Here is a 26,254-nt window from a genome sequence, read left to right on the forward strand (position 1 = left end):
CCCATTTAACTCCTCAGCACCCCCCAGCTGACCTGTGCTGAGCCCCCAAACTCCTCCTTGTGCCCCCCAATGCTCCCCATTTCCCTTTGCTCGCTGCAGTACCCCCCAAACCCCTCCCTGCACCCCCCAAACTTCCCCATTTCCCCTTCCTCTGCCCCAGGCCACCCCGTGGTGCCCCCCCAGCCCCACTGACCCGTGCTGAGCCCCCCATGAGCGGGGGTGGGTGGGTGAGCAGGTACTCCGTGGCCTGCTCCATGGTGTTGGTGTTGAGCAGGGCCTCCATGGCGTGCTCCCGGGAGAAACCCACACACAGAGGGGTCAGGGGGGCACAGGGAAGGGTTTGGGGGGGATTTGGGGGCACAGGGAGGGGTTTGAAGAAGATTTGGGGGGACTTTCCACACCCCATATTTTTCCCCTCCCACTCCCATTTTTTTCCCTCCCACCCCCATTTCTCCATCCCACCATTTCTTCCCCTCCCACTCCCATTTTTTCCCCTCCCACCCCCATTTTTCCCCTCCCACCCCCATTTCTCCATCCCACCATTTTTCCCCTCCCATCCCCATTTCTCCATCCCACCATTCTTTCCCATCCCATCCCCATTTCTTCCCATCCCACCCCCATTTCTTCCCCTCCCACCCATTTCTCCATTCCACCCCCATTTTCCCCCTCCCACCCTCATTTTTCCCCTCCCACCCCATTTCTCCATCCCACCCCCATTTCTCCATCCCACCCCCCATTTTTCCATCCCACCCCCATTTTTCCCCTCCCATCCCCATTTCTCCATCCCACCATTCTTTCCCATCCCATCCCCATTTCTTCCCCATCCCACCCCCATTTTTTCCCCTCCCACCCCCATTTCTTCTCCATCCCACCCCCATTTCTCCATCCCACCCCCCATTTTTCCCTCCCACCCCCATTTCTCCATCCCACCCCCATTTTTTCCCCTCCCACCCCGATTTTCCCCCTCCCACCCCCATTTTTTCCCCATCCCACCCCCATTTTTTCCCATCCCACCCCCATTTTTCCCCTCCCACCCCCATTTTTTCCCCTCCCACTCCCATTTCTCCATCCCACCCCCATTTTTCCCCTCCCACCCCCCCATTTCTCCCATCCCACCCCCCATTTTTTCCCCATGCCACTCCCATTTCTCCATCCCACCCCCCTTTTTCCCCTCCCACCCCCCATTTTTCCCCACCCACCCCCATTTCTCCATCCCACCCCCATTTTTTCCCCTCCCACTCCCATTTCTCCATCCCACCCCCATTTTTTCCCATCCCACCCCCATTTCTCCATCCCACCATTTCTCCATCCCACCCCCATTTTTCCCCCTCCCACCCCCATTTCTCCATCCCACCCCCATTTTTTCCTTCCCACCCCCATTTTTCCCCACCCACCCCCCATTTTTTCCCCTCCCACCCCCATTTCTCCATCCCACCATTTCTTCCCCTCCCACTCCCATTTTTTCCCCTCCCACCCCCATTTCTTCCCCTCCCACCCCCCATTTTTTCCCCATGCCACTCCCATTTCTCCATCCTACCATTTTTTCCCCATGCCACTCCCATTTCTCCATCCCACCCCCATTTTTCCCCCTCCCACCCCCATTTCTCCATCCCACCCCCATTTTTTCCCCTCCCATCCCCATTTTTCCCCCTCCCACTCCCCATTTCCCCCTCCCACTCCCCATTTTTCCCCTCCCACCCCCCATTTTTCCATCCCCACACCTGCTGCAGCTGCTGCTGGTTGACGTGGGGCTCCCTGCGGGCGCCCCCCTCGTCGCCCCCGGGCTCGTCGGGCGCGGGCCCCTCTCGCTCGCGGCCCAGGCGCTCGCGCAGCAGCGGCTCGGCCCGCAGGATGTGGCACAGGATGGCCAGCATGGACTCGGCCATGCGGCCCCCGTACACCTTCAGCGGCCGCCGCTGCCACAGCTGCTTGATGCAGGCGAAGGCAGCCTGGGGACACCGCGGGGGACACGGTGGGGACGTGGCAGGGACACGGTGGGGACGTGGCAGGGAGAAGGTGGGGACATGGCAGGGACATGGTGGGGACATGGTGGGGATATGGTGGGGACATGGTGGGGACATGGTGGGGACATGGTGCACGGTGGGGACGTGGCAGAGACACAGTGGGGACATGGTGGGAATATGGTGGGGACATGGTGCATGGTGGGGACGTGGCAGAGACACGGTGGGGACGTGGCAGGGAGAAGGTGGGGACGTGGTGAGGATATGGGGAGACATGGTGGGGACATGGTGCACGGTGGGGACGTGGCAGGGACATGGTGGGGACATGGTGCAGATATGGTGGGGACACGGTGGGGATATGGGGAGACATGGTGGGGACATGGTGCACAGTGGGGACATGGCAGGGACACGGTGGGGACATGGTGCACAGTCGGGACGTGGCAGGGACACGGTGGGGACACAGTGGGGAGAAGTGGGGACATGGCAGGGATATGGTGGGGACATGGCAGGGAGAAGGTGGGGAGGTGGTGGGGATATGGGGAGACATGGTGGGGACATGGTGCACGGTGGGGACGTGGCAGGGACATGGTGGGGACATGGTGCAGATATGGTGGGGACGTGGTGGGGACATGGTGCACGGTGGGGACGTGGCAGGGAGAAGGTGGGGACACAGTGGGGAGAAGTGGGGAGATGGCAGGGATACGGTGGGGACGTGGCAGGGAGAAGGTGGGGACGTGGTGGGGATATGGGGAGACATGGTGGGGACATGGTGCACAGTGGGGACATGGCAGGGACACGGTGGGGACGTGGCAGGGACACGGTGGGGACATGGTGGGGATATGGGGAGACATGGCGGGGACATGGTGCACGGTAGGGACGCGGCAGGGACACGGTGGGGACATGGCGGGATATGGTGGGGACGTGGCAGGGAGAAGGTGGGGACATGGTGGGGATATGGGGAGACATGGTGGGGATATGGTGGGGACGTGGCAGGGAGAAGGTGGGGACATGGTGGGGATATGGGGAGACATGGTGGGGACAGGGTGCACGGTGGGGACATGGCAGGGACACGGTGCGGACGTGGCAGGGACACGGTGGGGACACAGCGGGGAGAAGTGGGGACATGGCAGAGATACGGTGAAACACGGTAGGGAAGCAGTGGGGACGTAGTGGGGACACAGCGGGGACAAGGCGGGGACATGGCGGAGAGAAGGTGGGGACATGGCAGGGATATGGTGGGAACACGGTGGGGACACGGTGGGGATATGGTGAGATGGTGGGGACACAGTGGGGACACAGCAGGGAGAAGGTGGGGACACCATGGGAAAAGGTGGGGACATGGCAAGGAGAAGTTCAGCACACGGTGGTGACAGCGGGGAGAGGGTGGGGACATGATGGGGACACGGTGGGGACAGGAGTTTTGGTAGGGGGGGCAAATGAGCAAACCCCATTTTTCTCCCCCAAACCCTATTTCCTCCTCCCCAAACCCCATTTTTCCTCCCCAAACCCCATTTTTCTCCCCCAAACCCTATTTCCTCCTCCCCAAACCCCATTTTTCCCTCCCCAAACCCCATTTTTCCCTCCCCAAACCCCATTTTCCCTCCTCAAACCCCATTTTTCACCCACCAAGCCCCATTTTTTCCCTCCCCAAACCCCATTTTTCCCTCCCCAAACCCCATTTTTCCCTCTCCAAACCCCATTTTTCCCCCTGCTCACCTTCTGGGTGACCACCAGGAAGCGCAGGGCGCTGAAGGGGGGGTGTCCATGTGGGGGGGCCTTGGCAGGCAGAGCGTGGGGGGACTCCAGCACCGTGCTGGGGTTCACCATCTTCTCCACCAGCATCAGCCACGCATCCAGGAACTCGCCGGTGCCGTCTGGCAGGTCGGGGTGCTCCAGACCTTCCCCCACCGGCACCTTGCCCCCCATGGACAGTGCCCAGTTAAAGGTCCTGGGGGGAAAAAAGGGATTTGTGGTGTTGGGAGGGACCCCAAGGTCACAGGAGTGACTAGTTAAAGGGTCAGGGGGGAATTTGGGGTGTTGGGAGGGCCCCCAAGGTCATGGGAGGGTCCCAAAGGTCATAGGAGAGACCAGTTAAAGGTGCTGGGAGGGAAAAGGGATTTGGGGTGTTGGGAGCATCCCCCCACCCACAGGGAAGGGAGTTGGAGGGGTCAGTGTCCAGGGGCAGGGGCAGGGTCCCAGGGGGGATGCCAGGATCAGTGTCAGTGTCCACGGGCACTGGTCTGTGTCCGTGGTCAGTGTCCAGTGTCCAAGAGTATTAGTCAGTGTCCAGTCAGTGTCCATGATCAGTGTCCAGTGTCCAGAGTCAGTGTCTGTGGTCAGTGTCCAGTCAGTGTCCACAGCCAGTGGTCAGTGTGTGGTCGGTGTTCAGTGTCCAGGCAGTGTCCAGGCAGTGTGTGGTCAGTGTCCAGTGTCCGGGCAGTGTGTGGTCAGTGTCCAGTGTCCAGGCAGTGTGTGGTCAGTGTCCAGTGTCCAGGCAGTGTCCGGGCAGTGTGTGATCAGTGCCCACTGTCCGGGCAGTGTCCAGCTCACTCGAAGAGGGCGTTGTGGCCGCCGGAGCAGAGGAATTTCTGCAGCATGAGGTGATAGGGGAACTTGCGCTCGTCGAACAGCATGGGCGACGTGAACCCCACCGAGCAGATGAAGAACGTCAGCCTGGGGGCACGGGGAGGGTCAGTGCTGGGCATGGCACCGGGCACTGCCCACAGCACCGGCCACAGGTACTGCCCACAGCACCGGGCAGTGACCGTGGCACCATGCACAGGCACTGCCCAAGCTCTGGCCCCTGGAGGTGGCAGACTCAGCCCTGTCCCTATCCCTTGTCCAACCCTGTCACCCCAGCCCCACCCCTCTCCCCAGCCTCTCCTTTTTCCAAGCCCACCCCATTCCCAACTTCGCTCCTCTCCCGCAGTCTGCCCCATTCCCATTCCCAGCCCCTCCTGTTCCAACCTCACCCCTGCCCTATTTTCAGTCCTTCCTCATTCTCATTCCCATTCCATCCCTATTCCCATTTCCTCTCCCATTTACAAATCTGTTCCTATTCCCATGCACACCTCTATTCCCACTCCGGTTCAAATTCCCATCCGCATTCCCATTCCCAATTCCCATCCCCAACCCTATCTCATCTCATTCTTATTCCCATTCCTATTCCTGTTCCCATTCCATTCCCATCGATGTGGGGCTGTATGGTGGCGGTTGCCAGCTCAGCCCCTTGGTCAGCAGGTGGGTCAGCGCTGAGGCCATGCCCGTGCCCATCCCCATCCCATTCCAGTTCCCATCCCATCCCATCCCAGTTCCCGTTCCCATCCCACTGTCCCTGCTGTCCCCATGGTCACTGACCAGAACCGTGGCGTGGGGGTGTACGGTGGCAGTTGCCAGCTCAGCCCCTTGGTCAGCAGGCAGGTCAGCGCCGAGGCCGTGCCCATCCCATCCCATCCCATCCCATCCCATCCCATCCCATCCCATCCCAGTTCCCATCCCATCCCATCCCAGTTCCCATCCCATCCCATCCCAGCTCCCGTTCCCATCCCACTGTCCCTGCTGTCCCCATGGTCACTGACCGGAACCGTGGCGTGGGGGTGTACGGTGGCGGTTGCCAGCTCAGCCCCTTGGTCAGCAAGTGGGTCAGCGCCGAGGCCATGCCCATCCCATCCCATCCCATTCCAGTTCCCATCCCATCCCATCCCAGTTCCCGTTCCCATCCCACTGTCCCCGTTGTCCCCATGGTCACTGACTAGAACCGCGGTGTTGGGGTGTACGGTGGTGGTTGCCAGCTCAGCCCCTTGGTCAGCAGGCGGGTCAGTGCCAAGGCCATGCCCGTGCCCATCCCCATCCCATTCCAGTTCCCATCCCATCCCATCCCAGTTCCTGTTCCCATCCCACTGTCCCTGCTGTCCCCGTGGTCACTGACCAGAACCGCGGTGTTGGGGTGTACGGTGGTGGTTGCCAGCTCAGCCCCTTGGTCAGCAGGCGGGTCAGCGCCGAGGCCGTGCCCATCCCCATCCCCATCCCATTTCAGTTCCCATCCCATCCCAGTTCCCGTTCCCATCCCACTGTCCCTGCTGTCCCCATGGTCACTGACCGGAACCGTGGCGTGGGGGTGTACGGTGGTGGTTGCCAGCTCAGCCCCTTGGTCAGCAGGCGGGTCAGCGCCGAGGCCGTGCCCATCCCCATCCCCATCCCATTTCAGTTCCCATCCCATCCCAGTTCCCGTTCCCATCCCACTGTCCCTGCTGTCCCCATGGTCACTGACCGGAACCGTGGCGTGGGGGTGTACGGTGGCGGTTGCCAGCTCAGCCCCTTGGTCAGCAGGCGGGTCAGCGCCGAGGCCGTGGCGCGGGCGGCCGCGGTGGGCGCGGGGGCAGCGGCGGCCGCGTGGTGGCTGCGGCGCTGCCGCACCGGGGAGCCCACGCACAGCTTGACCAGCAGCCCGAAGAGCTCGGCCAGCGCCCGGCCCAGCCGCGACGAGGCTGCGGGGACACGGGGACAGTGAGACCCCAGGTGGGGACAGAGGGACATGGGGGACAGACAGGGGACAAACTCAGCCAGTGCCCGGCCCAGCCGCGACAAGGCTGCGGGGACATGGGGACAGTGAGACCCCAGGTGGGGACAGAGGGACATGGGGGACAGAAGGACACAGGGGACAAGCTCAGCCAGTGCCCGGCCCAGCCGCGACAAGGCTGCAGGGACACGGGGACAGTGAGACCTCAGGTGGGGACAGAGGGACATGGGGGACAGACAGGGGACAAACTCAGCCAGTGCCCGGCCCAGCCGCGACAAGGCTGCGGGGACATGGGGACAGTGAGACCCCAGGTGGGGACAGAGGGACATAGGGGACAGACAGAGGGACAAGCTCGGCCAGCGCCCGGCCCAGCCGCGACGAGGCTGCAGGGACACGGGGACAGTGAGACCCCAGGTGGGGACAGAGGGACATGGGGGACAGACAGAGGGACAAGCTCGGCCAATGCCCGACCCAGCCGTGACGAGGCTGCAGGGACACGGGGACAGGGAGACCCCAGGTGGGGACAGAGGGACATAGGGGACAGACAGAGGGACAAGCTCGGCCAGTGCCCAGCCCAGCCGCAATGAGGCTGCGGGGACACAGGGACAGTGAGACCTCAGGTGAGGACAGAGGGACATGGGGGACAGAAGGACACAGGGGACAAGCTCAGCCAGTGCCCGGCCCAGCCGCGACAAGGCTGCAAGGACACGGGGACAGTGAGACCTCAGGTGAGGACAGAGGGACATGGGGGACAGAGGGACAAGCTTGCCCAGCACCCAGCCCAGCTGTGACGAGGCTGCGGGGACACAGGGACAGGAAGACCCTTGGGGAGGGACATAGGGGACATGGGGGACAGCAAGATACAGGGGACAAGCTCGGCCAGCGCCCAGTCCAGCCACAATGAGGCTGCAGGGACACGGGGACAGTGAGACCCCAGGTGAGGACAGAGGGACATGGGGGACAGACAGGGGACAAGCTCGCCCAGCGCCCAGCCCAGCTGTGACGAGACTGTGGGGACACAAGGGACAGGGCGAGACCCCTGGGGATGGGGGACACAAGAACACGGGGTGAGACCTGTGGGGGGACATGGGTGAGAACCCTGGGACCCCCCAAACTGTTTTAGAAGCCCCCTAACACAGCTTTGGCATCTCCCAGGCTATTTCTGGAGCCCCCTGACCCATTCCTGCAGCTCCCTACCCTGGTTCTGAGCCCCCCATTCCATTTTTGGAGCCCCCCACCCCATTTTTGGATCCCCCCACCCCGTTTTTGGAGCCCCCCTCACCGGAGAGCAGGGGTTTGATCTGTTTGATGCGGGCAGCCATGGCTGGGGTGATCTTGGCCTTGGCTTTGGGGTCGCTGGTGCTGGGCTCGTCCGTCTCCATGGGGGCCAGGGGCTCCCCCTCCAGCCCCATCCCCTCCAGCAGCCCCTGGGCTGGGGGGGGGTCACTGCCCACCCCCCCCGCAGGGCCCGGGCCCTCCGCCTCACCCTCTGTGGGGGAAGGGGGTGAGAGACCCACTGAGACCCCCCCCAAAAACCTGGCATTTCCTACAGAGACCCCCCCCCCAAAACTGACCCTTCCCACAGAGACCCCCCTCAAACCCAACATTTCCTATCGAGACCCCACCAAAATCAATCTCTCCCACAGACCCCCCCCATAAACCTTTCCAAGACCCCCCGAAAACTCACAGAAATCCCCCCAAAGCTCCTCCAACCCCCAATAAAGCCTCCCCAAAACCCCCATAAATCCCCCCAGACCCCCGTAAATCACCCCAAACCCTCCAAAATACCCCCAAAATTCCCATGAAACCCCCATAAATCCTCCCAAAATCCACATAAATCCCCCCCAACCCCCCCCCCATAAATGCCCCCCAGCCCCACCTGCCCTACGGCCACCCTGGGGAGGGCTGGGGGCTGTTTTCTCCTCCTTGGGCACGAGTTTCTGCATGTCAGCCTGGCCAAATTCACAGCCTGGGGGGAGGCTGGGGGGGCAAAGGGGGGTTACAGGGCTGGGGGCACCTCCTGGGCACCACAGAGCCCCCCCCCCAGTGCCTCCCAGAGCCCCCCAGTAACCTGGTAGGGGGCTACAGACACTGGGAGCAGCACAGCTGGAGCAGCCCAGTGTCCCTAAATCCTTCACCAGTGCCCTCCCAGTGCCCCACACACCCTCACCAGTCCCTCCCAGTGTCCCCAGTACCTGTTGGGGGTGCAGAGGGACAGCAGCACGGTGCTCTCCCACACCAGGGAGCAGTAGAGCTGGCTCAGCTTGCCCAGCACGCTCAGTCCCAGCTGGGATCCCCACTGGTTCACTGAGATGGCCCTGATCTCGCTCTGGGGGGACAGCAGGACCCCCAAAACCCCCTCAGACCCCAAAACCCTCCCCCAAAGCCCTTTCAAACCCCTCCAGACCACTTTCAAACCCCCAAAGTCACTCCCAAACTACTTTTGCAGCTCCTTTAAAACTCTCTAAGCCTCAAACCCACCCAAATCCCATTTAAACCTCCCCAAACCCCATTCAAAGCCTCTAAGCCCCATTCCAGCCCCACCAAATCCCTCCCAAGCCTGTTTTAAAACCTTCTAAACCCCATTCCAACCCCAACCCCTCCAAACCCCATTCAAACCCCCCCAAACTCACTCAAACCCCCCCAAACCCCACTCAAACCCCACTCCAACCCCCCCAAATCCCACTCAACTCCCCCCAAATCCCACTCAACCCCCCCCAAACCCCACTCAACCCCCCCCCAAACCCCACTCAAACCCCCCCAAATCCCACTCAAATCCCACTCAAACCCCCCCAAATCCCACTCAAACCCCCCCAAATCCCACTCAACCCCCCCCAAACCCCACTCAAACCCCCCCAAACCCCACCAAATCCCACTCCAACCCCCCAAACCCCACTCAACTCCCCCCAAACCCCACTCAACCCCCCCAAATCCCACTCAACCCCCCTAAATCCCACTCAAACCCCTCCAAATCCCCCTCAACCCCCCCCAAACCCCACTCAAACCCCCCCAAACCCCACTCAACCCCCCTAAATCCCACTCCAACCCCCCAAACCCCACTCAAACCCCCCCAAATCCCACTCAAACCCACCCAAACCCCACTCAAACACCCCCAAACCCCACTCAAACCCCAACCCCCACTCAACCCCACCCAAACCCCACTCAAACCCCCCAAACACCACTCAACCCCTCCCAAACCCCACTCAAACCCCCCCAAACCCCACTCAAACTCCCCCAAACCCCACTCAACTCCCCCCAAACCCCACTCAAACCCCCCCAAATCCCACTCAAACCCCCCCAAACCCCACTCAAACCCCCCCAAATCCCACTCAAACCCCCCAAACCCCACTCCAACCCCCCCAAACCCCACTCCAACCCCCCCAAGCCCCTCCCCAGTTACCTGTCCCACCCTGCAGGTGTGCACAAACATCATGATGAAGGCGTGGGCGGCGGTCAGGGCGTGCAGCAGGGGGGTGGCCTGAGCTGACAGGGTGGCATCGGGCACGGCCCCGGCCCCGGCCAGCTCCCGCAGCAGCACCGAGCCCCCCGGGGCCTCGATGGGCCGGTGCAGCGGCTCCAGCGCCGACAGCACGGCCTCCAGCTGCACCAGCCCCTCCTGCAGCACCTTGGGCTCGTGGGAGAGAGTCTGGGGACACAGACAGGGGACACTGGGGTCACTGAGGGGTCACTGAACCCTCCTGCAGCACCTTGGGCTCGTGGGAGAGAGTCTGGGGACACAGATAGGGGACACAGAGGTCACTGAGGGGTCACTGAACCCTCCTGGGGCACCCTTGGGCTCGTGGGAGAGAGTCTGGGGACACAGACAGGGGACACTGGGGTCACTGAGGGGTCACTGAACCCTCCTGCAGCACCTTGGGCTCGTGGGAGAGAGTCTGGGGACACAGACAGGGGACACTGGGGTCACTGAGGGGTCACTGAACCCTCCTGGGGCACCTTGGGCTCGTGGGAGAGAGTCTGGGGACACAGACAGGGGACACGGGGGTCACTGAGGGGTCACTGAACTCTCCTGGGGCACCTTGGGCTCGTGGGAGAGAGTCTGGGGACACAGACAGGGGACACTGGGGTCACTGAGGGGTCACTGAACCCTCCTGGGGCACCTTGGGCTCATGGGAGAGAGTCTGGGGACACAGACAGGGGACACGGGGGTCACTGAGGGGTCACTGAATCCTCCTGGGGCACCCTTGGGCTCGTGGGAGAGAGTCTGGTGACACAGACAGGGGACACGGGGGTCACTGAGGGGTCACTGAACCCTCCTGCAGCACCTTGGGCTCGTGGGAGAGAGTCTGGGGACACAGACAGGGGACATTGGGGTCACTGAGGGGTCACTGAACCCTCCTGCAGCACCTTGGGCTCGTGGGAGAGAGTCTGGGGACACAGACAGGGGACACTGGGGTCACTGAGGGGTCACTGAACCCTCCTGGGGCACCTTGGGCTCGTGGGAGAGAGTCTGGGGACACAGACAGGGGACACGGGGGTCACTGAGGGGTCACTGAACCCTCCTGGGGCACCTTGGGCTCGTGGGAGAGAGTCAGGGGACACAGACAGGGGACACTGGGGTCACTGAGGGGTCACTGAACCTTCCTGGGGGTCACTGAACCCTCCTGGGGCACCTTGGGCTCGTGGGAGAGAGTCTGGTGACACAGACGGGGACAAGGGGGTCACTGAGGGGTCACTGAACCCTCCTGGGGGTCACTGAACCCTCCTGGGGCACCCTTGGGCTCGTGGGAGAGAGTCTGGGGACACAGACAGGGGACACTGGGGTCACTGAGGGGTCACTGAACCCTCCTGCAGCACCTTGGGCTCGTGGGAGAGAGTCTGGGGACACAGACAGGGGACATGGGGGGGTCATTGAACCCTCCTGGGGGTCACTGAACCCTCCCAGAGCACCTTGGGCTCGTGGGACAGTGACTGGGGACACAGAGGACAGAGAGAGCATCATCAGGGTCCATTCCAGAATGGATTTGCAGCTTCCCAAGGTTGTACCAGGATGGATCTGCAGACCCCCACGACAGATTTACAGACCCCTGAGACCCCCAGGATAGATTTGCAGCCCCCCAGCTATACCAGGATAGATTTTACAGCCCCCCAGGATGGATTTAGCCTCCCAGCCATACCAGGATGGATTTGCAGCCCCCCAGGATGGATTTGCAGCCCCCCAGGATGGATTTGCAGCCCCCCAGGGTGGATTTTCAGACTCCCAGGATGGATTTGCAGCCCCCCAGGATGGATTTTCAGACTCCCAGGATGGATTTGCAGCCCCCCAGGATGGATTTTCAGACTCCCAGGATGGATTTGCAGCCCCCCAGGATGGATTTTCAGACTCCCAGGATGGATTTGCAGCCCCCCAGCCGTACCAGGATGGATTTGCAGACCCCAGCCACGGCCTGGCAGGCTGCAGAGGTGGGGAAGTCCACGGGCAGGTTGGGCAGCCCCAGGATGGTGACAAGTGGCCGCAGCCCCCGCTGGGCCACGAACTCCTGGCAGTGATCGTCCGTGGTGTTGTTGCTCAGGATGGACTCCACGAACTTCATCTGGGACAAAAGGGGGTCAGGAGGGCTCTAAACCCTCTCGAGGGGGGATGGATCAGGACAAGTAGGGACCCCTCCCCAGGGACAGTGCTGGGCCTCACCACGTTGAGGATGTAGTCCATGAGGGGGATGGGGATGCGTTCCTCCGTGCCCACCACGCTGCAAGCACAGAAGGGGCGGTGAGGGAGGTGTGACCCCTCCCCAGGACAAAGAATCAGAGTTAATGAGACTCTGAGAGACCTCTGAGACCACTCCATGACCTCGTCACCACCTTGTCACCAAGTGCCACACCCCAGCTTGGCTTAAACACTCCTCTGCCAGACCCTTTCTGGGGAGTGTTTTTTGATTTCCAGCCTAAATTTTACCCCCATCCCTTTCCTCCAGGCTGAACCACATCCCCAGCTCCCCCAGGATCCCCCAGACCCTTCCCCAGCTGCCCCAGACCCTTCCCCAGCTCCCTCAGGATCCTCTCCACCCCAGACCATCCATAAACCAGCACTGAGCCCAGATCCCCAGGGACACCAAAGTGACCTGGGGACACCACGGTGACCCGGGGACACCCCAGACCCTCCCTGCCTGCCCTATCCTGCTCACGTCTGGCTGGGCTCTGCCTCGCTCTGCTGGGCAGCCCCGAAGCTCTGCATGGCTTGCACTTCCTCCTCCTCCTCATCCTCGCTCGAGGCCTCCTCGGCGGCGTGGGGCGAGCGTGGGGGCGGCGCGGCCGCCGTCCCGTCCGCCTTCTGCATCGACGGCTTCTGGCAGATGTACTTGGGGTCCCGGCCCAGGCTGCAGATCTCCTCCAGCAGCTGTGGAAGGGCTGGCATTTAGGGGGAGACAGATTCTGGGGGGCCCTGAACCCCCACAAGGGTCCCCAGGTTGTCACCTTGATGATGGCGGTGGTGGCGTCGGTCTTGAGCGTGGGCTGGTGTCGCATCAGCTCGTCCACGGCGCTGCCCAGGTTGGACGCTGTGTCACCTGGTGGGGAGGTGGGGACAGAAAGTGTTTTGGGGGGGCAGAGCAGGTTTGGGGGGGGAGAGAGCAGGTTTTGGGGAGACAAAGATGGTTCTGGGAGTTATATACACAGGGGATGGTCCCTAAAATAAACATGAACACCTCCAAAAATGAGGGAATTATTTTAACATTAGAATTATTTAAACGTTGTGTTAAAAGGCTGGTGGAGTCTCCAGTGTCCCCACTATCCCCAGTGTCCCTGGTGTCCCCGATACCCCCAGTCTCCTCAGTCTCCCCAGTATCCCCAGTACCTCCAGTGTCCCCCCATAATCCCGAGTCCTCCCAGTGCCCCTAATGTCCCCAGTCCCCCCAATGTCCCTTGCTCACCCAGGGGGTCAGAGCTGTGGCAGCGCCGCATGGTGGACAGGTAGTTGGGGGACAACAGCACCTTGTGCATCCCTAGTGTCCCCAGTACCCCTAACGTCCCTAGTGTCCCCAGTCCCCCTCATGTCCCTAGTGTCCCCAGTCCCCCTAATGTCCCTAGTGTCCCCAGTCCCCCTCATGTCCCTAGTGTCCCCACTCCCCCTCATGTCCCTAGTGTCCCCAGTCCCCCTAATGTCCCTAGTGTCCCCAGTCCCCTTAATGTCCCTAGTGTCCCCAGTCCCCCTCATGTCCCTAATGTCCCCACCATCCCCTGCTCACCCATGGGGTCGGAGCTGCGGCGGCGGCGCATGGCGGGCAGGTAGTCGGGGGACAGCAGCACCTTGTGCGTCCCTAGTGTACCCAGTCCCTCTCATGTCCCTAGTGTCCCCAGTATCCCTCATGTCCCTAGTGTCCCCAGCATCCCCTGCTCACCCAGGGGGTCGGAGCTGCGGCGGCGGCGCATGGCGGGCAGGTAGTCGGGGGACAGCAGCACCTTGTGTGTCCCTAGTGTCCCCAGTCCCCCTAATGTCCCTAGTGTCCCCAGTCCTCTTAATGTCCCTAGTGTCCCCAGTCCCCCTAATGTCCCCAGTCCCCCTCATGTCCCTCATGTCCCCAGCATCCCCTGCTCACCCAGGGGGTCGGAGCTGCGGCGGCGGCGCATGGCGGGCAGGTAGTCGGGGGACAGCAGCACCTTGTGTGTCCCTAGTGTCCCCAGTCCCCCTAATGTCCCTAGTCCCCCTAATGTCCCTAGTGTCCCCAGCATCCCCCGCTCACCCAGGGGGTCGGAGCTGCGGCGGCGGCGCATGGCGGGCAGGTAGTCGGGGGACAGCAGCACCTTGAAGAGGCGCTCGAAGGGCTGGCACTGCACGAAGCTCTGCAGCCCCCGCGCGTTCAGGCACAGCGCGCTGAACACGTTGGGCAGAGAGCCCAGCACCTCCCGCGTCGCCGGCACCTGCGCAGGTGAGGGCAGGTGAGGCGTTATGGCACACCTGGGGCAGGTGTGCGGCACACACAGGGCAAGTGAGGGGTTGGGGGCACACCTGGTGTGGGGCAGGTGTGAGGCAGACATAGGACAGAGCTGGGGCAAGGGACGGACACATGGTGGGGCAGGCACTGGGCAGGTGAGGGGCACAGCTGGCACAGACATTGGGCGAGTGCTGCACAGGCAGGTGAGGGGCACAGCTGGGACAAACATTGGGCAAGTGGGGGGCAAAGCTGGGGCACACACTGGACAGGTGAGCAGCAGGTAGAGGAACACAAGACAGGAGCAGAGCAGGAAATGGAACAGATGTGAAAACAGCTGAAAGGACACACAAGGGGACAGGTGTCAGGTGTAGGACAGGTGACAGGTAAGCCCCACTCACGTCCTTGATGAGCAGAGCGTGCAGCATGACGTCGGTGAGGCCGTTGTCCTGCAGCGAGGACAGCAGCGAGGGCTCCTGGAACACGAAGACCGTCACCACCTCGGTCGCTGCGGCGGAGGAGAGAGGGGGGCACTGAGGGCAGGTAGAGCACCTGGCGGGGTCCCCGCTCCGTGCCCGCCCCGCGCTGCCCAGGTGGGGCCGGGGCGTGGCTCACCCAGCAGGAACAGCGAGGGGCCGTAGTACTCGGCGTTGCTGATGATGTGCTTCAGCGAGGTGGGCAGCGAGCCGTCCATCACTGCAGGGACAACGCGTGGTCAGTGCCACCATCCCTGCCACCCCCTCAGGGGGTTTGGGGACATCGGGGACCACCCACCGTGCCGGATGCCGTCGGAGAAGGCGGGGTCTTGGATGGCTTTTTTGAGGAAGTTCAGCATGGATTTGAGCAAAGCGGCGCGCTGGGGGATGCACTGCACTCCTGGGGGGACACCGGGAGAGGATTGGGGGGCACATGAGGAAATTGGGGTGTCCCCAAGGAGAGAGACAGATGTGGAAAAGAATTTGGTGCAATTGGGGTGTCCATGTAGGGGGAACTGGGGTGTCCATATGGGGAAGGAATTACGGCATCCACGTAGGAGCAATCGGGGTGTCCAGGTAGGGATGGAATTGTTGGGAGCCCACACACTTTTCATTTACCCACATTTTACTGGGGTTCCCACATAGGGAACAAATTGGGGTCCATTGGTGTCCCTAGCCCCAGGGGTCACCTACCGCCGCGTGGGGAGGGGGTGGCAGCGCTGGTGCTGGGCACGGCGGTTGGGGCTGGTGGCACCGGGTCCGGCCGGGCTTCGGCTGAGGGGCCGGGGCTGCTCTCCATGGCCACGTCGGTCACTGCAGGGGGACGGTGACATTGCAGGGGAAACAGGTGGCACCACAGGAGGGGGAACAGGTGACACCACAGGGGGGATGCTGCCTCTGCTCACCTTCCATGTCCGTCTCCATGTCCTCGCCCTCGGGCAGGGTGGCAGCGGGCGGGCGCTGCACTTTGGGCTTGATGACAAAGGGACACTCGCGGCGGCACAGGTCCACCTCGTGCTGGGGGGGACAGAGCCTCAGCACCCCAAACCACCCCAGGGGACCCCAAAACATTCCCAGGGCACACCCCAAAGGCAGGTCAAGGGTAGGGGGGCAGCACCTCGAGGCGGTAGATGAAGATGGACAACCCGCTGTGCGACTGGAAGGCGGCCATGTCCAGGTTGGTGATGAGATCCACCACCCGCACCGCCCGCGTGACGAACGTGATCTGGTCCTGCTCGTCCCCCAGGAACTTGATCACCTGGCAAGGGGACAGACAGCAGGTGAGGCAGTCCCCGAGGCACCTGAGAACCACCCACAGGTGAGAAGAGCTCACCTTGAGCAGCGCCTCCATCATGCCGCACGAGACCAGCGCCTCGCCGCCTGCGTCGTAGCTGGCCAGGTGGTACAGGAAGGAGAAGAGCGCCGTGGCAAACTGGTGGGGGTAGGGCTCCATGGAAGGGTCTGGGGGTGCACAGGTGTGGTTAGGGCAGGTCACACCCCCAGGTGACCCCCCCCCAGCCCCCCCGGCACGCACCGATCATGGCCTGGATGCAGTTGCGCACCAGCACGGGCAGGAAGCCGTGGTAGGAGGCGGTGCCGGTGCAGTCGATGATGCTGCTGAGCTTCGGCGTCCGCTCCAGGTGCACGATGGACGTCAGCGTCCGCAGGGAGGCCGCCTTGATGTCCTGGCAGGGACAGGCGAGGGACACGTGAGGGACAGGGGAGGGACATTCGTGTCTTTGGCGAGCAGCGTGACATCAGCGAGGGAATACACAAGAGGACAGGTGATGTGACAATTGAAGGCACAGATAAGGGACACTTGTGATCTTGCTGAACAGCACAACATGCGTGAGGGGATATACGAGGGCACAAACGACGCAGCAAATGAAGGCACAGCCGAAGGTACGGGTGCAAAACACGTGAAATGATAAGAGCAGTACAGGTATAGCACAGGTACAGAAAGGTTAGGGGACAGATGCACAACAAGTGAGGTGACACATGCAGAATAGGTGAAGTGACAGCTGCAGGACAGGTGAGTCACACTCACATCCTTAATAAACAGCGTGTGCAGCACAATGTCAATGACAGGACACAAAAAAAGACAGGTAAGGGGACACACGAGGGGACAGGTGAGGGGACAGGGCTCGGCCCTGGGTCTCACCATCAGCTGCTTGTCGGTGATCTGCAGCACATCCACCAGCTCCTCGATCAGCCCGTTGTACAGGATGCTGTTGGCCGACTCCTGCAGCGCGTTGGAGTACACTGCGGAGAGGGGGGTCACCCAAACTGCCCCAGGACCCCCCAAAAGCATCCCCTGACCCCCCCCCAAACCCACTCCCCAATTAAAACAAGCCCTAATGAGAGCCCACCCAGGATGGAGATGGCGTGGAGCCGCGCCTGCACCGCCTGCAGCCGCTTCTTGTGGTTGGAGAAGCCGTGGGCCAGGCGGATGTGGGTGAACAGCAGCATCTGAGGGGGGGGACAGAGGATTTGGGGGGGGTCAGGGAGGGTCTGGGGGTCACCCCCCCAATCCGTGGGGGTCCCCTTGATGTCACCCCACGCACCTGCTTGTCCTTGGGGATGCTGTACATCTTGGTCAGGGACTCCATGATCTCCGAGGGGCTCTCTGAGATCTGCGGGAAAGAGAAATTGGGAGGGGCAGAAACAGGACTGGGGGGGCAGGGGACAAAATTGGGGTATAAAGTGACAAAACTGGGGTGCAGGAGACAAAACTGAGGAGCAGAGAACAAAAGAGGGGAGCAGACGAACAAAAGGGCAGTGCAGGTGTGGGGGGCCCAAGCAGAGCCCCCCACCTTCAAATCAAGGTGCCCCCCACGCTCACCTTGTCCAGCTGTTCGATGTGGATGTAGTGCAGGGTGGTGCTGGTGGCCTAGGGGAGGCACAGGAGGTCAAGGGGTGGCCCCAGTGTTTTGGGGGCCTCCTCGTGTCCCCAAATGTCCCCAGCGTCACTCACCCTCTTGTCCACCTTCACCTCAACGCCCGGCTCAGCGTAGAACTCGAAGTGCAGGGTGGTGGCACTGGGGGGGTATTTCTGGGGGGGACACACGAGGGTGAGATGGGGACAGCAAGGTCCCCTGCCCTGGGGTGCCAGGTCCAGGCTGGGGGACACTGGGACACGGGGAAAAGGGTGAGGGGACCCCGGGATGTCACAGGGGTAACAAAGTGGCACTGGGGACACAGGAGAGTGTTGGGGACTGCAGGAGGTGACACAGAGGGACAGGACGGTGCTGGGGACACCCTGAGGGGACACCAGACAGCGCTGGGGACCTCAGGATGGCATCAAGGGACCTCAGGATGTGACAAAGGCACACAAAGTGACATTGGGAATGGGTTACACCAAGATGGGACAACGCAGAACGTGACACAGGCACAGGTGAGTTCTGGGAACCCCCAGCACAGAACAAGGTGACACAGGTGAGTTCTGGGGACCCCCAGAGCAAGGCAACACAGGTAAGTTCAAGAACAGGACAAGGTGACACAGGTGAGCTCTGGGGACCCCCAGGACAGAATGATGTGACCCACACGAGCACAGGTGACCTGCAGGTGCCACTCACCATCATGTGCAGGTCCCGGCAGCACTCAGCCAGCCCAAATCCATTCTCCTTTCCACCCCAGCTCTGCAGGGAGACCAGCCCAGCTCAGCCCTGCCCTGCTGAGCCCCCAAACCCACCCAAAGCCCCCAAAATCCCCCCACAGCCCCGCCCACCTCAGCCAGGTGCTGCAGGCGGGCCAGCAGGGGCCCGCGGCGCTCAGAGCCCAGGCGGGTGATGTAGTTGGAGCGTTTGCTGAACACGTAGAGCAGGTTGAGCACGGCCAGCACCACGTGCATGTCCGAGGAGGCCAGCAGCGTGGTCAGGTGCTGCGGGGACAGGACAGGTGCGTCAGCGTGTCACACACCTGGGGACACTCAGAGGGCGGGTCTGGGGGCGTGCCCACCTCGATAGAGCTGTAGAGGTGGCGGGAGAAGCTGTACTCGATGAGCAGGGCCGTGAAGTTGAGCAGGGCCAGCAGCAGGGCCTTGAGGGGCTGGCGCTCGGGCCGGTCGCAGGCCAGCATCCAGCTCATGGCCTCCACCGGCCGGCCCGCCTCGGCCAGCAGCGCGTCGAAGCGGTCCAGCAGGTCCACCCAGTGGTACAGCTCGCACTGAGGGGGGGTTGGGGGGAGATGTGGGGCTGGGGGCACAGCCTGGACCCCAACCCAGATCCCCAGGTATGGCCTGAACCCCACCGAGACCCCCACATCCACCCAGCGGTACAGCTCACACTGGGCGGGAAGTTAGGGGCGGGATGTGGGGCTGGGGGCACAGCCTGGACCTCAACACAGACCCCCAGGTATGACCTGAACCCCACCGAGACCCCCACGTCCACCCAGTGGTACAGCTTGCACTGAGGGAGTTAGGGAAGGATGTGGGGCTGGGGGCACAGCCTGGGACCCCAACACAACCCCCCACACCCACCCAGGGGTACAACTCAAACTGGGGGGGGCGGGGTTTGGGGGGAGATGTGGGGCCAGAGGCACAGCCTGGACCCCAACCCAAACGCAGTGAGCCCAGTCTGGACCCCCCCACCCAGCCCAGCCCCTCCGAACCCCCATATCCCAGGGGGAACCCCCAGAACACCAAGGAGGAACCCCAATATCCCAGTCCAACCTGCCCAGGTAAGAGCTGAGCCCCCTCCCCAAGGCAGAACAAGAAAACGGAATTTTGGAGGCTGGCAGAGAATTTGGGTCCTCCCCAGGTGTTTAGGGGAAAACTGAGGTACCCCCACTGTTTTGGGGTCTACAGGCTACTCCCCCCACTGTTTTTAGACATATTGGGATTATTCCTCGAACTTTTAGGAGTCTGTGAAAAAAAATTCACATCCAAACAGCTCCAGGGTGGGGGGAAATAAAGACAAGCAGCCCCCCCCCCCTCAGTGTCCTGGGGAACTTTGGGGTGCCACCTGCCATGCCAGAGGAGCTGTGTGACACTGCAGACCCTCTCCCAAGTTTTGGGGCTCCACATGGGATCACAGCCCCTCCTCCCCTGAGGCCATGGGAGATGAAGGCACTCCCGGGGGGGCTGTGAGGACACTGGTGAGCCCCCTCAATTTGGGGAAGAGTAGATAAAAAGTGGGGGGACCCCAACATTAGGGTGGGCTGCAGGAAATGCAGAAACCCCCACCTCCCACCCCCATTTCTAAACCTCCAGAGAACTCCAGAACCCCACCCAAGGGCTGAGGGCTCAGGGGGCTCAGCTGAAACCAGGGACCCCCCCTCATTTCAGGACCACTCTGGGGTGCCTTCCCCCATTCTGGGGGTGCTCCCTGCAATCTGGGGGTGCTCCAGGGCGACACCCCCCTGTGGCAGTGCCCAGTTTGGGGACAAGCTCAGCACCACCCTGACAAACTGTGGACAATCCTTTGGGAAACTCCCATGTGTCTGGGGACCCCCCAGGTTTTGGGGCCCCCTCCCACCTTCCCAATGTTCCATGTCTTGATCTGCTGCAGTTCTGTCACCAGCTGCTCATCACTGCAGCCCTTCAGCTTCTCGATGAGGGCCCGGCAGTCGGCGGGCTGGGGGACACAGAGAACTCAGCGATGTCCCCTCATAGTGTCCCCAAGACCCCCTGATGTCCCTAAACCCCTCCCAATTCCCTTCCCAATGTCCCCACCCCTAAACATCTCTAAGTCCTGCTCTTTGCTGTCCTCCCAACACTCCCTGAGTGTCCCCAACCCCACCCACGAGTGTCCCCGAGCCCTCCCCGAGTGTCCCCGAGCCCTCACCGCCTCCGTGGGAGTTTTCTTCAGTTTCGTCCGATCCACTTTCATTTTGGGGGTTCCGGTCCTCGTGCTCCGCCTGCGGCCACACGTTGGGGGGGGGGGGGGGGGGGGTGTCACACCTGGGCCACCCCCCCAGCGGGTCAAACTCCGCCCCACGCCTGTCTCGACAGGGCCCAGCTGTCCCGACAGAGGCCCCGTGTCCCGACAGAGCCCCGGGACGTGATCCCCCCCCACGGGCCAAACCCCGCCGCCCCCCGGTGTCCCGTGTCCCGACAGAGCCCCGCTGTCCCGACAGGGCCTCGCTGTCCCGACAGGCGCCGCGGCGGCCGCGGCCGGATGACGTCGCGGCACCGGCTGAACAATGAATGTGCAAAACCCCGCCGTGCCCGGGGGGGTCGCCGGGAGCCCCCCCCAAAAACCGCACTGCCCCCCCACGCCAATTAACCCCGCGGGGGGATGACGAGGGGCTATAATTAAGGGCTATAATTACGGGTGGTAATTAGGGGCTGAGGCTGCCGCGTGCCGGGGCTCCTCCACCCCCCGGTGCCCCCCCCCGCCCCCGCCGGCCCGGCCGGTTCGGTGACAGTGACGCATCACTTTGGGGGGGCCGTTTTTGGGTGTCCCCCCCCGGGGCAAGGCGTCAAAAATAAGCCTGAAGCTCCCAGCCCGTTTTCCCCCCAAAAAAACCTTCCCGATGCGAGACCCCCCCCCCAGAATTCATTCGCGCCGCCCCCCCCCCCGGTTCCAACGGGGGGAGCCCTTACCGGGGATCACTCCCAGTCCATCCTCAGCCCGGCCCGGTCGCTGCGAGGGGGAGGGAGCCGGGAGCTGCTGGGGGGGAATTGGGGAGGGGGGTGTGAAATACTGGGGGGTTTAGGGGGGGTCCCGTGTGAGCGGCTGAATGATGGGGGGGGAGGGAGGGGGGGGGCTGATCCCAAAAAGGGATCCCCCAAACCGCAGCGTGAGGCAGCTTAAGGGTGGGAAGTGACAGCCCAAAATCGCTGTAAATGTGAAAAAAATACGAATAGAGAAAAAAGTGCTGAGGAGGCAATGAGGAGACCCCCCCCCAAATCCTAAAGGATCTGATGGAGGGGGGGTCCTAAATCCCGGGGAGCTGCAGGAAGCATGGCCTAGAGGATGGGGAAGGGGGGCCCTCTAAAGGGGTCCCCCAAATGTCGGGAAAGCGAACAGGGGGATCCTGAGTGATGGGAGGGGACTGCGGGGCAGTGGAAATGAAGCTGGGATTCCTAAATAAAGAGAACCACAGAAAGTACCCCTAAAACACGGGGGAAGCCTAAAGACGTGAGAAAGCTAAATTGAGGTGGGGGAGCGGCCAAACACCCAAAATCTCGGGGAATAGCGCCCGAGTCCCCGCAAGGAGAACCCCTATAGGGGGAGGCCGCGGGGGCCGGGAGAAGGGGGGCCGTGAGAGAAGGGAAGGAGCCCCCAAATCACGGGAGGCCGCCGGGGAGTGGGGGGGGCGGTGGGAGGGGGGGGCGGGCCCCTCATGACGGAGCCGGGCGCCAATCTTCCCACGCCGCGGGCCCCGCAGGGGCACCGGGCCGAGCCCCCCGCCCCGCCGGCCCCGGTACCTTGAGCGAGCGGGGAGAGCAGGGGGGGGTCAGAGCCCGGCCCGGGCCCGTCCCGCCGCTGCCGCCGCCGCCATCTTACACTGAGCCCCGGCCGCGGCCCGAGATCCCGCGAGAGCTGCCGCAAGTCCCGCGAGAGCGGCAGGCGGGACGGGAGGAGGCGGTGCCGCGGCGAGAGCGGGGGGCGAGCCAACGCCGCCGGAAGCCAATGGGAACGCGAGAGGCGCGGCGGCCAAGTCTCGCGAGAGCGCGCCTAGCGGTGGGGCGGGAGTATAGCGAAGCCTCGCGAGTTTTCGTGAGGGGTATGGGGGAGGGGAGGCGGTTCCTCACGGATCCCACCTCATACCGGGAGGAGGGGGGAGCTGACGGTGAAGGGGGGGAAGGCCCTGCCCGCCACAGAGCGGCTCAATCCCCCCCCGCTCCCCTCGCAGGCCGCGGGCCCCACGCCGTTCCCCTCAATCACCGGCACTCACCGGCACGCTGATGAGAGCGAGATCTCGCGAGGCGCTGGCGGCAGCGCGGCCCCGAAGCCTCGCGAGAGGCGCGCGGAAAGAGGGAGAAAAGCGAGAGCGGCAACGGGAGAGCGGCCCCGCCGCGGGTGGGGGAGGGCGGGCGGGGGAGCGCGGCCGCTGCCTCAGCGGCGGGAACGGCGGCGGCGCGCGCGGCTCTCGCGAGAGCGCCGGCTGAGTGCGGCTCCAAATATCGCGAGACCGGGGATCGCCCTCCTCTACCAGAGGACAAGATCTCGGGAGAGCGCTGTCTGAGGGACTCGCGAAGTCTCGCGAGAGTTGACCGGCGGCGCGCTAACTAAAGGGTGTCACGTGACCCTCCCCGGGGCATTTTTTAACCAATTCCGAATTTTTTTTTTCCTTTTTTATTCTACAAATACAAAAGGAAGGGGCGGGGCCGCAGCCTCCGGACACGCCTACAAAACAGGGGCAACCAATGGGAAGCGGCCCCGACCCGTCAATCAACCTGAAGACACTTAGGGGAGGGGCAAAAAAAACCAGCGGGGACCAATCAAAAAGGGCTCCGCCCATCCCGCAGCTGTGGGGCGGGACTTGTCCAATCGCCTGAGCTCCTAGAGGCGGGAAATGCGAAAGCCCCGCCCCCAGCCCATCCACAGCCAATGGGAGGGTGGGACCTGTGGGGGACAGAGCCAGTATTCAGCTCCACCCTTTTGTGGGCGTGGTCTGGATCTATGTGGGAGTGGATTATTAAAGCCATGCCCGTATTTTACCCTACATTACCAATGAGCGTGGCTTAGGCTGTGATGGTGCGTGTTCTCATCAGAATCCACATTATGGGCGTGGCCTCAGGGGGGGTCAGGTGGGGCCACACCCGAAGGGGCGGGGCCTAATTTGAGCCACGCCTTTATAGCGAGCACATTGTTCTGACAGGTGCGGTTCCTTCAAGCCCCACCCCTTTTCCGCAGCAGCCCCACCCATAGTTCATTGTTCAGCCTGTGGTGGGCGGAGCCTGGCAGGGCGTGGCCGGCCCCGCCCTTAGAGCAGCAGTTTCCCGTTGCGGTGGATTTTGAGGATCCGGCCCAGGCGCTGCTTGGCTGTGGCCAAACCCTTCCGGGGGCGCTTCCCTGCGGGCAGGGGGTCGGGAATGTCACCGGGACTGGGGGGACAGAGCACCCCGAGACCCCCTGAACCCTGCCCACAACCCCCCAGACCCCTGAAACCACCCCAGAATCCCCCAGACCCGCTGGAACCACCTGAAACCCCCTTCAAAACCCCTCAGCACCCCCTGAACTCCCCCAAATCCCCTCAGACCCTGCCCAAAATCCCCCTAAAGCACCAAGACCTCCCCCAAAGTCAGCCCAGAACGCCCTAAAAACCCCCCAGACCCAGAAAAACCAAAACCCCTCAAACCAACCCCTCCCAAAACCCCTCAAACCAACCCCAACCCCCCCCAAAACCTTCAACTCGCCCTGAACACCCCCAAAATCCCCTCACACCCTCCCCAAAACCCCTCAGCTCCTCCTGCAGCACCCCCAAACCCCCCTAGCTATCCCCAATCTCCTCAGACCCTCCTCAAAACCCCTCAGATGTCCCAAACCCCCCCAGTTATCCTCAAACCCCCCCCAAATCTCCTCAGACCCTCTTAAAAACCCCTCAAATGTCCCAAAACCCCCCCAAACCCCCCTCCACCTATCCCCAAAACCCCCACAAACCCCCCCAAAACCCCCCAAACCCCACAGCTATCCCCAAACCCCCCCCAATACCCCTCAGATGTCCCAAAACCCCCCCAAAACCGGCCAAGCCCCCCAAAGCTATCCCCAAAACCCCCACAAACCCCCCCATACCCCTCAGATGTCCCAAACCCCCCCAAAACCCCCCAAACCCCCCCAGCTATCCCCAAAACCCCCCCAATACCCCTCAGATGTCCCAAAACCCCCCCAAAACCCCCCAAACCCCCCCAGCTATCCCCAAAACCCCCCCAAACCCCCCAGCTATCCCCAAAACCCCCCCAATACCCCTCAGATGTCCCAAAACCCCCCCAAACCCCCCCAGCTATCCCCAAACCCCCCCCAAAACCCCCCCAAACCCCCCCAGCTATCCCCCAAACCCCCTCAATACCCCTCAGATGTCCCAAAACCCCACCAAGCCCCCCCCAGCTATCCCCAAAACCCCCCCAAACCCTCCCAATACCCCTAAGATGTCCCAAAACCCCCCCAAACCCCCCCAATACCCCTCAGATGTCCCAAAACCCCCCAACCCCCCCAGCTATCCCCAAAACCCCCCCAAATACCCCTCAGATGTCCCAAAACCCCCCCAAACCCCCCTCCAGCTATCCCCAAAACCCCCCCAAACCCTCCCAACCCCCCCAGCTATCCCCAAAACCCCCACAACCCCCCCAATACCCCTCAGTTGTCCCAAAACCCCCCCAAAACCCCCCAACCCCCCCAGCTATCTCCAAACCCCCCCCAAATACCCCTCAGATGTCCCAAAACCCCCCCAACCCCCCCCAGCTATCCCCAAAACCCCCCCAACCCCCCCCAAACCCCCCAGCTATCCCCAAACCCTCCCAATACCCCTCAGATGTCCCAAACCCCCCCCAGCTATCCCCCAAACCCCCCAAACCCCCCCAAACCCCCCCAGCTATCCCCAAACCCTCCCAATACCCCTCAGATGTCCCAAACCCCCCCCAGCTATCCCCCAAACCCCCCCAAACCTCTCACCATGGCTGGGGGGGGCCGTTCCGGGGGGGCCCCGGCGCTGGCTCAGGAACACCCCCGGGGCCATGGGGGTGGGGGCTCGGCCGGGCTGAGCCCCGGGGGGGGGGTCCCGGCCCCCCCGGCCGTGCCGTGTACTCGTGGTCAGCCAGGCTGGGGGGGTACCGGCGGCTCCGGGGGGGGCTCCGGGGGGGGCTCGGCCTCAGCTTCGCCCCCTCCCAGCTCTGCCTCGGGCTCTGCCTCCCCCTCGGGCTCGGCTTCGGGGTCTTCGTCTTCCTCATCTTCCTCTTCCTCCTCTTCTTCCTCCTCCTCTTCCTCCTCTGGGGAGGGGGGCGAGGGGGGGCGGCGCTTGGCAGGGCCCTTCCTGCGCTGCAGCTTTCGGTGCTCCTGGGGGGTCAGGGGGGGATTTAGGGGGGGCTTGGGGGGGGTTTGAGGGGTCAGGGGAGGCTTAGGGGGGGTCATAGGGGAATTTATGGGGGTTTTGGGGAGGTCAGGGGGGTCAAAGTGGGATTTATGGGGGGGTTTGGGGGGATTTATGGGGGGGGGCTCATGGGGGAATTTATGGGGTATTTGGGTTGTGCCGTGGGTCTAGAGAGGGGTTCGAGAGGATCTTACCTCTCCAACCCCCCCCTGGACCCCATAAATCCCCCCCAAACCCCTCCCCTGCAGTTCCCCCTGAGTGCTCCCAGTTACTCCCAGTTGCTCCCAGTTCACCTGCTGGGCCAGTCTGGCACCCCCAAATTCCCCCCCCCCCAAACCACCCCCAAAATCACCCCCGAATCCCCCTGAACTCCCCTCAAACACCCCCTGGACTCCCTAAATACCCCCCCAAAACTCCAAAACACCCCTCCCAGTGCTC

At 62.8% G+C, this 26,254-nt stretch overlaps 2 protein-coding genes across 2 annotated transcripts in view; both read right to left on the minus strand.

Annotated features, from left to right (window-relative positions):
- Positions 1-22,360, minus strand: part of HUWE1 (HECT, UBA and WWE domain containing E3 ubiquitin protein ligase 1) — a 75,016-nt gene extending 52,656 nt beyond the window's left edge. Inside the window, 34 exon segments of the mRNA XM_059872430.1 lie at positions 194-314; positions 1,720-1,949; positions 3,678-3,909; positions 4,512-4,634; positions 6,232-6,448; positions 7,763-7,969; positions 8,360-8,460; positions 8,676-8,809; positions 9,881-10,126; positions 11,856-12,032; positions 12,131-12,188; positions 12,624-12,835; positions 12,913-13,004; positions 14,178-14,355; positions 14,768-14,874; positions 14,982-15,062; positions 15,141-15,242; positions 15,536-15,655; positions 15,748-15,859; positions 15,960-16,100; positions 16,176-16,303; positions 16,377-16,527; positions 17,004-17,104; positions 17,212-17,311; positions 17,407-17,475; positions 17,685-17,732; positions 17,817-17,894; positions 18,418-18,480; positions 18,570-18,722; positions 18,800-19,006; positions 20,317-20,415; positions 20,626-20,698; positions 21,387-21,453; positions 22,215-22,360. Of these exon segments, the coding sequence (XP_059728413.1) occupies positions 194-314; positions 1,720-1,949; positions 3,678-3,909; positions 4,512-4,634; positions 6,232-6,448; positions 7,763-7,969; positions 8,360-8,460; positions 8,676-8,809; positions 9,881-10,126; positions 11,856-12,032; positions 12,131-12,188; positions 12,624-12,835; positions 12,913-13,004; positions 14,178-14,355; positions 14,768-14,874; positions 14,982-15,062; positions 15,141-15,242; positions 15,536-15,655; positions 15,748-15,859; positions 15,960-16,100; positions 16,176-16,303; positions 16,377-16,527; positions 17,004-17,104; positions 17,212-17,311; positions 17,407-17,475; positions 17,685-17,732; positions 17,817-17,894; positions 18,418-18,480; positions 18,570-18,722; positions 18,800-19,006; positions 20,317-20,415; positions 20,626-20,670 (4,233 nt within the window). The 5' untranslated portion in view covers positions 20,671-20,698; positions 21,387-21,453; positions 22,215-22,360.
- A 1,211-nt stretch (positions 22,361-23,571) lies between these two features.
- PHF8 (PHD finger protein 8) overlaps positions 23,572-26,254 on the minus strand; it is a 29,255-nt gene continuing 26,572 nt past the window's right edge. The window contains exon 21 of the mRNA XM_059872286.1: positions 23,572-23,805. Coding sequence (XP_059728269.1) covers positions 23,670-23,805 — 136 coding nt within the window. The 3' untranslated portion in view covers positions 23,572-23,669. The remainder of the gene's footprint in view (positions 23,806-26,254) is intronic.

Source organism: Haemorhous mexicanus, chromosome 35 (assembly GCF_027477595.1).
Source record: "Haemorhous mexicanus isolate bHaeMex1 chromosome 35, bHaeMex1.pri, whole genome shotgun sequence".
In the NCBI taxonomy this organism is placed as follows: Eukaryota; Metazoa; Chordata; class Aves; order Passeriformes; family Fringillidae; genus Haemorhous; species Haemorhous mexicanus.